The following is an 11,879-nucleotide window of genomic DNA, read 5'->3' on the forward strand; positions in this document are numbered from 1 at the left end:
ATTATAATTATATCAAGGAACTTTTTTGTCTCTTTCTCGAGAGCGCTACGCTATTTGTCAATGCGACCGGCAAAAAGGGAGTGAGCACGGTTTCATCGTCGATTTACGACGCAGCTTGGTAGTCCCGTTTCGAGAGGAACTTAGTCACTGACTTTCTATCTGCGTACCCCGAAAAAGCCGGAATGCTAAGCGAGAGCCGTACGTATTCCTTAGGGGGCGGGGTTCCAGCAGGTGTGGCACTTGAGCGCGTCATCTGCTCCCGTTGTGAGTGAAGGAGCATGGCCATGGCAATTCTTAGTTCTGCTAGACCCCCCTCTGATGATGCGCCTGCCGGGACCGAAACTACAGGCTTAGCGTCTGTGTTTTTGTTGTTGCTGTTTTTTTGTCGCTGGCGGCGGTATTTTTGGGTGCGCCAAGTGTCAAATCGTCGTCACCGCTCGCGTTTTCGGCGGCACCCTCCGTAGACGACATCAGTAAGAGATTCCGAAGGCAGTTCATTTCGCTCAAGTGAATTTAAAGAAAAAAAAACAAGCCCCGTTAATGCGGTTAAACTTAGAAACTCAAAAATGACTATGTAAGAAGCAAACACGAACCCGGTTAGCGGCAATCTTCACAGACGAGCAGCATTTCACGTCTGGGCGCCAGTCTGGGAATTACCTTTGGTGCCACCCGTCTCGGTGAATGACACAAGGCACTCGTTCAACAAAACGTACACATTTAAAGATACCCGCGCCGCGATCCCCCGCAGCGCATAGGCTGAGACGGCCCTTTATCAGCGGCGGAGCGCCGCTCGCGTGGCCTAATCCCTTGGCCCTTTTGCAGTGGAAATGGCCACTGACGATTTGGCAGGCGAGGAACCTGGGCTAACGCTTTGGATCCCCAAGTTGCCCACAACCTTCAAAAAGGGTGTATAGAATTCCTGCTGGAAGTAATATTAATGCCTCGCGATCGAAAGAAGCGGACTGCAGAAGACATCGCCGAACAGAAGCAAGGGTCCATTAAGGCCCGTTCACATATGTAGCGGAGCGCTACAAGCGGAGCGCTGACCTCGCGCTAAGCGCGTACTGAGGGGAGAGTTCACCAGCTTTGTGTCGCACCGTCAATACCGTTGTTCATGGCAGACAATAAGTAGCAGACGACACGTGAGAAGCGCTACATTAGCGCTTCGCTGCATGTGTGAACCGGCCTTTAAGGCCCAGCGGCGTGCGCATTGTACCAATGATAAGCCCGAAAAAGAAGAGCAGCGTTTGGCTGGACAGAGAAGCGAGGTGGTCTCTTTCCGCTAGGACAAAGGAAACGAGGGTCCACTCAATTTAATCAGCAGAATATGGTCTTCATAGAAGAAAAGTCGAAATGGAGCTTTTCGGCAGAATCTGCAGCGAAGCACCGAAGAAACGCAGCTTCATTTTTTGTACACCTATATTTCAATAACACTGACAAAATGTCGAAACGCGGAAACGCTCTTCAAGCAGGCGGTCGGCTACCGACGTCAACCGCACCTGTTTCCGGCGGTGTTGAAGCAAACATGCGAATGTATATCCGCTTGGAAAACTCTGTGCCAGGAAAACTTGGCACGTGCCAAACGCTACGCCCCCCCCCCCCCCCCCCCCCCTTTTCTAGCAAATCAAAGCAAGGAAGGGAAGAACGGGACCGTTCTCCGCAGGAGTGCACTCAAACGATAAGTTGTCAAGTGTCTCGCTCCGACACTCTGACTAGCCCGCTAGGTCCGTAGTTATCGTCACTTGTAAGGTTCACGCGAAAAAGATGAATTTTTGAATAGCGGTAGCTTCATCGAGGAAACGTCCGCAATTCTGCGCGGTTGTTGCAACGGACGGCGAAGCTGAAGAAAGCTGAAGAATCATCGGCGCATACTGTTGGGAGTTTGCTCGCCCTTTACCACTGTTGAAGAGGTGAGTGATAATTTTTCGGTCGTATTTGAATGGACCCTCGGGCGAATATCGAATTTACGAGTAGACGGTGGCTATTTATTTATCCCACACTGCTAGAAGTGCGGACAGTTAAGTACAGTATACATCGTACAAAGGACAGACTGCATAGAGATTCGAACGTGATTCACCGCGATATCTGTGCTTCGAATGCCGCCCGGCAATGAGTTCAAAGAGAAGACTTGGCACATTTGAACCACGGATGTTGTGGTGACTCGTGTATGGAGACTGTCTTTTGTATTACGTATGAGCTGTGTGACCCCGGCCTTATGCGTCCACAATTCTGGCAACTAGAGCTACTAGATAAACTACCCTTCAAAGTAACGAAACTTACCAATCTTGGTGCCTTAAATCATGGTTGCCAGTTATATGATGCTTTATCTGAGATCACAAGAAAATCTTTTCTGTTTTTCACAAATGTTGAAACAGTTCGCGACCGAGCCAAGCATTACTACATGGGAAGTCGCACTTTTCAATCATGACGAGCTGCGTCTGCTCTGTAGTTACCACCAAGATGTCGGCGCCCACAACAATATCAGGGAGTAGAGTGCCGACACTATAATAACCCATTCACACGGCAGCGTAGAGGTACATTTAGCTAAGGTCCCTCTAGTAAAGGGAGTTGGAGATCGTAATCACACGGCGCAAAAAATGTCACTTTAACTAAAGGAGTTTCTATATTAAAGGGGCGGTGCAACGATATTCAATTGGAATGTTTTTCACTTTACACGAGCTTACTAGCACTAGTGGGACTCAGGGATACTCGCACGCAACGCCACTGGCCAAGAACCTTCTTTGTGGCGGTGTAATTTTAAGGGCAAAAGCGATCCTTTCATTCAATCTCTCCTTCGCAAAACCTGATGACGTAGCTGGGCGGTAGCAGTACCGCCAAGTGACGATATTTGAATGCGGCTCATAGATTGGACCCGAGGATGGCGTGGACACACGATTTGGGCTCGTGATAATCGACAGCTCGAGACGAATTCGGGTAGAAGCCCGTGTCCAATCGCTGCAATGACGACAACAGCCGAACCATAACAATGTCTGGAACTCAGCGCGTGTCCTGTGCCTTACCAACCCCAGCGCATGGCTATGATAACATTGGTGGCATATAATCGGCTCCAGATCACGTGGCCGCTTGTTCTTGCTGCGAGTTGAGGGGGTGAACTCTGCTCGTTTTTCATTATTTTTATCTGCAAACTCGATTGCGTGTAATGAAAAACGAACGGGTATTTCACAGGTCATTAACGTCAGGGATCCGTTCTAAGCGGTATTTCGCAAAATACAAAAATCGTTGCATCGCCCCTTTAAAGGAAGCTCGCCAAACTCTTTATACAGCTAAAGCAGTAGCCTTGGACCCTTGTACTCGAAATAAAATTAATAGATAGATATATTTATGATGTTTAATGTGTTATTTTTCCAAGTAGCAATTACCGAATTAATTCTGAACACAAACGTGGTGCAATACGCTAGCGATAAATCTATACTTAGGGGAGCCGATTCAATTTTTACACGTTGCGTTAAACGTTTTTATGTAAAAACTATGCCCACTTAAAAGGACGCTGAACCCAAACATTTCAGTGTCTATAAAAAGCGGCGCACCATCTTTTTTGATGAGTCAGCAGCCCCTGGTGTGCGCGAGCACACGCAACGAAATTGACGCCCATTCACGCTTAATAAGCTCGAATGGGAATAAGATGACGTCGATTTCGTTGCGTGCGGTAGCGCACACCGGCAGCTGCTGACTCATGGAAAGATAGTGCACCGCCTATTATAGACATCGATATATTTAGTTCAGTATTTTTTTAAGGGGGATTCCATAGTGTATCAGGCTCACTTGCAAATCTCTGCGTCAAACGGGAAGTTGCCACCCCAATCGCGGCTGACTTTTTGTCTGGGCATCACGGCAGAACAAGATGAATAGTTTTTTTCTAATTCAGGTTACCAAACCTCTCTCCATCTGACTTTAAAAAAAAAAAAAAAAAAAAAAAAACGCGAACGTATTGTGATTAGTTTTACAACATCGAAACTTGCGCAGACTTGTATGAGCGACGCGGTATCCTTGAAGCTGGCGTCCGAGGCTATAGTGTTATTTTTCCGTGCGAAAGATGGCGCTCTTTTATCTAAGGAGTCTATATGGTGTTTCTGAACCCCATTCAGGCGTGAAAAAATAGTGTAAGTAAGCCTAAGGATGGAGTGCAATGAAACCTCTCACTAACGGGACTTTTGATGGTTTTAACCGTAAAAGACCGACCACAGCGAGCCTATCGTTCATCGCATAACTTTATTTATTACCTAAATCATAGCTCACAATGTTCTTGCCCTACTTCTCGTTTTGCAGATCGAATCCCTGTTAATTGAAGGATGAGCTCCGAGGTGTACCGGGACGTAGAGGGCCCATACATCCCCTTCAAATTCCAGGAAAAGACGGTCCGATCGGTACTGTCCTACGAGCCACAGGAGGGCGACATTTTCATCGTATCGTACCCCAAGTGCGGCACAACCTGGGTGCAGTACATCACCTACAACATCTTCAACGATGGCGTCCGTCCGCCGAGCATGCTAGACGTCTTGAGGTCCGTCCCATTTCTCGAGTGCAGGGGCATCCCAGACAAGGACTTGCCCAGACCGGTGGCCATGAAGACGCACCTGCCGTTCAGCGAGCAGCCATACTCGGAAGGTGCCAAATACATTTACGTCTCCAGGAACCCGTACGATTGCTGCGTTTCTTTTTATTACTACGTCAAAACAAGGCTACAGCACCAGTTCGAGGACGGAACCTTCGACGAGTTCTTCGAGTCCTTCGTCCGAGGAAAAGTCCTCTTCGGCGACTACTTCGACCATCTTCTGTCCTGGTACGCGCATGGGAGCGACCCCAACGTTCTTTTCATGACCTACGAGGGCCTTAAGAAGGACACCGAGTCGTGCGTTTTGAAGGTGGCCGACTTCATTGGGAAAGAGTACGGCAGGAAGCTCCGGGACCACCCCGAACTTCTCGAACGAATCGTCTCAAACGTGAGCCTGGAGGCAATGAAAGGTCTCGAAAAGGAGATGAAGACAAAAGCCGCCGAACGGAGTGTGACCGAGCCGAGTGAGATGCCAGAGGGTGTTCGATCAAAGACGGCGTTATTTGGCGGTCCCGTTGCAAAACCGTTTCTCGGTGACCTTGTACGTAAGGGCGTCGTCGGAGATTGGAAGAATCATTTTTCCCCCGTGCAGGTTGAGCGAATGAAGGAGTGGATCGCGCTCAAGACGAAAGGAAGCGATGTTATGTGTCTGTGGAAAGACATCGATCTCCCGTGACCGCCAAGGCACCAGCATCTGTTCTTTTGATCTTTTAATAAAGAAGTTTATTCATCATTTGACATTCTGTCGCAACACTCAAGGATGGTACTTGAGGAACGTTGACACACATAGCACGAAGGTAGAGTCAGAGAAGACAAAAAAAAACCAATAGAAACGTTCCGTAAACCTTAAAATGGCAGTGGGATTTCTTTAAGGAGCTGAACCGTATTCAGGCGGAATCTTAGTCCCTCAACAAAAAGTCGTGCTGGCACATGCGTGCATTTACAAGCTTGCCCAGTCCCTGAATTCGTTTGCGCGTGTATTAAGATGCTTTGCTTGTTTTATATTCCCCTGCCTATTTTTCTCGGTGCATGTTATTTAGGAGCTTTTTGTCCATTGTCCACCGTAATGTCTTCAGGCCATGTGCGATAAAATAAATAAATAAATGCTACGTTCACGCGCAGGCTGCACATGCCTGCACATGCGCCATGCTTGAAATTCCCTATTCGCGGGAAGAAGCTCGCCAAAGGTGCTCCTGTTTTCCTCCCTATGGGCAGTGCACCTGCCACCGACGCGGTTATGTTTTCATTTCCATAGTGCATAAAACCTTGGCATTGCACGTGCTTGCACCAGCAGAGGAAGGTGAAGTATCCTCACTCTAGGTTGCGAAAAAATTCCACCAGGCGGCGACACCCAAACTTATGGCCGCGAATAGTCGGTGACCATGTAGATGCACCAGCTCCAACGCGACCATTCTGGCTTTATTAACGCTAGGTACGCGCAGCCAAAGCCAGACGCAAAGCGACGAGCGCGTCACTTTTGGTGTTTCCTGGCAATTTTAGTGTCTACTTGCAGAAAGTGGCGTGACAACGAGGTTGGGTAGTAGCCGGCGCAGTCCCGAATCGCGCTACGAGAGCTTTGGTTTTGAGGCTTCATCAGCGCACGCCTGCAAGTGTGTTTACATTGTTAAAATAAAGGGAACCACTGCGTTCTTACTTCCCATGGGGGCCACCGTTTCGTGCGTGAAAACGAACGCAGCAGTTGCTGACCCTTCACCAGAAGAGGTAACAATATTGTAAATATGCATGTTTTTCGATTTTTGTCACTTGACGTCAGCTTTGCATGAAAGTGTGCGTCACATATTCGCAACGTGCCGTTTTTAACCTTTAAAATGATGGTTCCTGATGTTAGGACACACACGGACGTTTAGGAAGATGGGAAGAGTTAGGAATGGTCGGATGTGCAACGTCGAGCATGAGTGTTCTGTTTAGTATTATGCCGATACATGAAAATCGCGAAATAACGCGAACTAAAAAAGCAATATTATTCTGTTTTGGAACAAACTACTTGTGAGCCGCAAACAGGATTGTTTTAATAATAATAATAATATTATAATAATATTAATAATACTAATAATTTTATTTGCACGTACTGGAAGGGGTCCATGTGGCTAGGCAGAAAGCTGAAAACCCTTACGCAGAGTGCCTGCCAGCCCACCACCACATGTGAAAAAACAAAACAGACCTATATATGTACAGAATATACACACTACAGAAAGTACTTAAGATGGAAAGAAAAGAAGGGGGAAAATATGTATCGCATTATGACGAGGATGCCTCCTGCATCCCATACATCCTGGCCAGCTCTCGGGACTCTGCCCGTTTGACAGCAGTGGGCTGCGCACACTGAAAGTAATTGTCAGCTGTCAGTCAATGTTTCAACTACCTCGTTGCATCAATGGAAAGGTCAAATTGAAATCACGTTATCCAGAATGTACCGCATCATTTGTCACTTGCGCAGTGGACGTCGTAAATTACTGGTCGATCGTCTGTTCTTGAGGCAGACAATATTGAAGAGAACCACACTCCCAAAGGCTCACAAACGCACAGTTACCGTGTTGCCTACTCCGCACCTCGCCGTAACCACTGGTTGTACTGAACTGTACGATGGTCACAGCACGACTGCTCGGCGTCCACTTGCAATCCACGGCCCCGTCGCGTTCGCGCGCGTGCGCAGACATTTGCCGAATTTTCGCTGAATCTTTGCCAAACTTTTCTTCAAGATTTCGGCATGTGCCGAACTTTGCCGAATCTGAAGTTCGGCAGATACGGTCCATCACCAATTTTTATGGCGCAGACGATTGATCCCCTAGCAACGACGCTCACGCGGATTAGCTGCTTGGCAACGCGCGGGAATTTAAATTTCGGATTCGGACGGCGCGTGTACACTCGAAGCGCGTTAACCCACCACCCCGCCTGCGTTCACGCCGCTACGCGGCGGCAGTATGCGGCTACTAATTACAAAATTACACTTAACCTCCTCCCCTTGTACACGCCGCTTTGCGGCGTCCAGCCGGCAACCCAAGCCCCGCTGTCTCCCATGAACTTCCGTAAATACCATTTAGTTCAGCGAAATTTCGTCAACAACATTGTTTTTTTTTTTTTTTTAGTGTTAATTACCAAAAAGAAATGTAAATATCGCCAAATGCCTTGACAAAACAAAATGTTGGAGAAAAAATAAAAGAAGTAAGCCCACACCGTGAATCGAACCCAAGTCCGCTACGTATGAGGCAGATATCGTATCACTAAGGTATACGCTACCGCTTCGGAAACTCGCGTTGCAACCGCTCCACGAACCATCCAATCCGGCGTGAGCGCCGTTGCTGGGGTGTGTATGGCCTGCGCGTTAAAATATGCCCCCGCGGGTCTGGGGGCGGTGCCCTTGGTATTCCTTGGGCGCCGCCGGCCAGTGTTTGCCCAGCCCAGTAGCGGCGGTTTCAGGGGGGGGCAAAATACATGCCTTGCCCACTGAGAACTGGGGGGGGGGGGGCAAGCGCCCCCCTTGACCCCCCCCCCCCCCCCGGGTTGGTACGCCCGTGTCGCTGACGAACTGGTATTCCCATTTGTTCAAACCCTTCTTCGCATAAAAACAAGGCTCCCAAATCACCGTTTTATGATAAGTACATCACCGACACTCAAAACCATAAAGTGAGATGTTTTGGTGGCGCCACCTTGCGGGTGCCCTCCTCTGACGGAGCTGGTAGGGTGCGAACAGACGACGCGCTTTGTCAAAGAAGAGAGTGGCAATGTTGTTAGCATCTACGCCGATTAAAAATGGTTTATTTATTAAAGAAACGTGTATGACGTTTTTGTGAGTGATCTTTCTAGAGAATAACAGCGCCACAAATCTGCTTTTTATACTAAAAGAAAGAAGAAACCTGGAGTTTGACATTATAGCTTGCGCGACGTGCGTCAGGGCTATTTACAGCCTTTCTGATTCTTGTTTTTTTCGGATCTGTGGAGGCTGCAGTAGGAAACGGTTTTGCATCCACCAGAGTAAAAGACGTGCTGTCTTCTTAGCTGTGCACCATTGTATTGCAAAGCGCCGCACACTTGTTTTAGCTACATTGAGCTTGCCGATACCGATGCTTCTATCCAAGTGTGACTCGACAGTTGCTGACGAGCATCAGCAACTGACGCTTAGCCACCTGCATCGAATACCTGGCAAAGAAGTTTGTCACATTGCGACTTCTGCTCGAAAAAAAAACAGACACTTTCATAAATTGTTAAATTTTCAGACATGACCCGGCAAAATCAGTCAATTAATTATTTTATTCCACCCAATATTTACTAATGGTTTACAAATTTAAAATCGCTCGCTGAGAAGTGCCTCAAGTATTATGCGCCATTTGTGTTCGCAAAATTAAACATATAAACGGCAGTAATTCATAGCAGGTGTATACCTTAATTTTTGGGACGCTGAAGTGTCGCGGACTTAATAGATTTAATACTTTGATCGCGAGGGTATCTCGCACGTTTCCTGTCGAGCGGGTGGATGAACAGAGATTTAATTGAAACGACTCCGTAAGCCAGCCATCGCTTCTTCCTGCCAGGTATTTTTGAGGAAATGTTTGTTTACTGGTTTACAATATAAAAAAAAAAAACGGAATCCGGAACTAATAAGAGACCAGCACTCGCAGAACACATTATATTTGACAGGGTGTTTTCACTGACGTAATTTTGTCCCCCATTTTGTTGTTGTGAGCTGTTTGGCGTGTGCCGAAGGCGAGCATTTCAAGGTTTTACATGGCCCCTTAAATGCGTACAGCACAGAAGTTTATAAGTCTTACTACGCTGAAATACCCTCAAGAGGTTGCGATGCAATCCTTCATATTAGTAAATTTGTTTAAAAAAACAAACAACAAAATGGCGGATTGACGTCATGTGAAAACACGGAGTCACTTTCACTAAATTGTTTACTACACACGCGAGACGTTCTCGAATTTCGCTTTCCTATTTTAAATTTGATGAGACAATCCTTTCACAGTTCCATTCATTTGTCCAAATGAATAAAAAAAAAAAAGACACCCTATTCGCCATGGCAGGTGCTGTAGTGGGGTAAAGCGCTCTATTTTCCATTTTGATCATTCAGCTTTCTGTACAGGGGTAGAGCACAGCACACCGCCATCCCAGCGCTTCGACACCTTAGCGCCAAGTGTTTGTTAGCACGACTACGCGTGCTATGGTTTCAAGCTATGGTAAAACACCCTACTACAAGCGTCACTTCACCAAATAAAAAACCCAACGCGTGAAACAGGCTTTGCCGCGCGTTACCCAATCAGCGCATGCAGCGAGCTGAAGAGTCGAGGGATCCAAGATCTGCACGGTCTGTCCCAGTCTGTCCTACCCTTGACGTCACAAACGATGATGATGATGATGATAGCGAGAAGCGCCCCCTGTAGTTCGCGAACGCCGCTAATACGGTGACTAGAGCTGTCAAATGCATATTTGTGCCATTTTCATTTCCTCCTACATCTGTAAATACAGTGAAACCCGTTTAGAACGAACCCACATACAGCGAATTATTGGCGATATCGAACTCGCGGAAAATTTAAATAAAAATGCAAGTAAAAAGTACTTTTTATAACGAACAACATATTGGCTATATCGAACCTTTCCCCCCGGGAAGGCTTCCAAAAACGCGCAAACAGTCGTCTTCTGGCCTGTCCCTTCTCCCCCTATAAAAGTGGGCAAGAAAGAAAATTCCAAAAGCTCAAGTTGCATACATAAAATTCAAAGAATAAAACAAAGAGGACAAGCACAGGACAACCACTTTCTTTGAAGGTGGTTGTCCTGTGCTTGTCCTCTGTGTTTTATTCTTTCAATTTTATGTATTCATGTTCAACCCGTTCGCCTTCACCAGTCGCTCAAGTTGCCAACAAAATTGAGCGAAGAGACGCGATCCAGAAGGGGAGAAAGCTAAAATTATCCTCTGCAAGCAGGTACAGAAAAAAAAAAAAAAAAACTTTTTATCCCAAAACGGTTGCCCACGATGAGAAGCGATTCAGAAAAGGAGATAAGCTAAAAGAACAAACTCTGCAAGCATGCACAAAAATAAAATAATAAAAAACTTTCCAGTGTGTTGTTACAAACCGGAAGCGAATATATGAGAAAAAAAGAGAAGCTCTCCAATCTCGATCGCCTTACAACCAACGCATCGTGGAACTTCGTTGTAAATGGGTTTTCCTATATCGAATTACTTGCTATATCGAACTGATCGTAGCGTTTCCTTGTCTGTTATAAACGGGTTTGAGTGTATTAAAGTTGACCAACAGTTTTTTTTTCTCATTTGCTTAAGTTATTTTAGGCGCAGGTGTTGAGCAATTCATAGTGAAAACTAAAAATGAAACTTCGGCACATGATGCATAGCAGACTTTCGCTCATGGCGCAATTTATGCAACTGGCACAACACTCCCATCACTGCATTTTATGTCAGAAGTCATCAAAGCTACCATCATCACATACATGTTGTCCTTAGCAAGCCAGGCCTATAACAAAACAAAAAAAATATATATATATATGTATATATATATATCATGAGAAAATGTTTGTTTGACAACACAGTTTGTGGGAAGACTGCTTTCTCCTCATGTTACCAAGTGAAGTACTAGTAGAACACATTCTAAAGACCATAGTCTGGTAAATAAAAATATGAGCACATCAGGTCAGTTGGGTATAATAAGCAGTCATTGTCTTTTACAAGAATGGAAGCCTTTTTAATAGCCTTTTTTTAGTGATGTTTAGGAGTTTTTGAGGCCACCGCATGGTCTTTTCATTCGTCATAGCCCTCCCCCACTGGCTTTGTTCTCCCAGTGTTATCTGTGTGCTCTAAGGCGACTTAATTATGGAGAGTCTGATGTTATTTCATTCCTTCGTGTCAAACGAGAGTGGTGTAAGGAAGGCTCTTTCCCCTTCTTTCAGTTTGTTCAACCCTTATATAATGGGTTCCGTCCGCAGTAAAATTTTAGTTGTGTTTGAGACATTCGCCTTCTCTTGATGTCAACTTTTGTATTCCTCGGTGTCGGGTTGCTTCAAAATGTTGAGTATACCTCTACGCCAAACAACACATTCAACAACAGCCAGACAAAGTAATATCCCGAATCATCGCCCACCCCTTTTTTGGGCTAATATCGATTTAAAAAAAAACACCGAGTCATCGGCCACCCCTTTAAATACACCAATGCTGCCTCCGCCATCCGCGAACATTCATCCTAACCGAATGATGCGGCCGCAGACCTTACAGTTGGAGGATGTCCGTGACAAAGTAAAACAAATGAGAGAAAGACACTTCTTTGTTTATGCATTTCTC

The 11,879-nt window shown here is 46.2% G+C and overlaps 1 protein-coding gene across 1 annotated transcript; it reads left to right on the forward strand.

Annotated features, from left to right (window-relative positions):
• Positions 1-1,829: 1,829 nt before the first annotated feature.
• On the forward strand, positions 1,830-5,306 carry LOC8025512 (sulfotransferase ssu-1). The gene is made up of 2 exons (XM_042288765.1): positions 1,830-1,910; positions 4,288-5,306. Exon 2 carries the CDS (start codon positions 4,311-4,313, stop codon positions 5,247-5,249), a length of 939 nt encoding a protein of 312 aa, XP_042144699.1. The 5' UTR covers positions 1,830-1,910; positions 4,288-4,310; the 3' UTR covers positions 5,250-5,306.
• Positions 5,307-11,879: the final 6,573 nt, after the last annotated feature.

This window comes from Ixodes scapularis, unplaced genomic scaffold (genome assembly GCF_016920785.2).
Source record: "Ixodes scapularis isolate PalLabHiFi unplaced genomic scaffold, ASM1692078v2 PGA_scaffold10__122_contigs__length_95168666, whole genome shotgun sequence".
Taxonomy (NCBI): Eukaryota; Metazoa; Arthropoda; class Arachnida; order Ixodida; family Ixodidae; genus Ixodes; species Ixodes scapularis.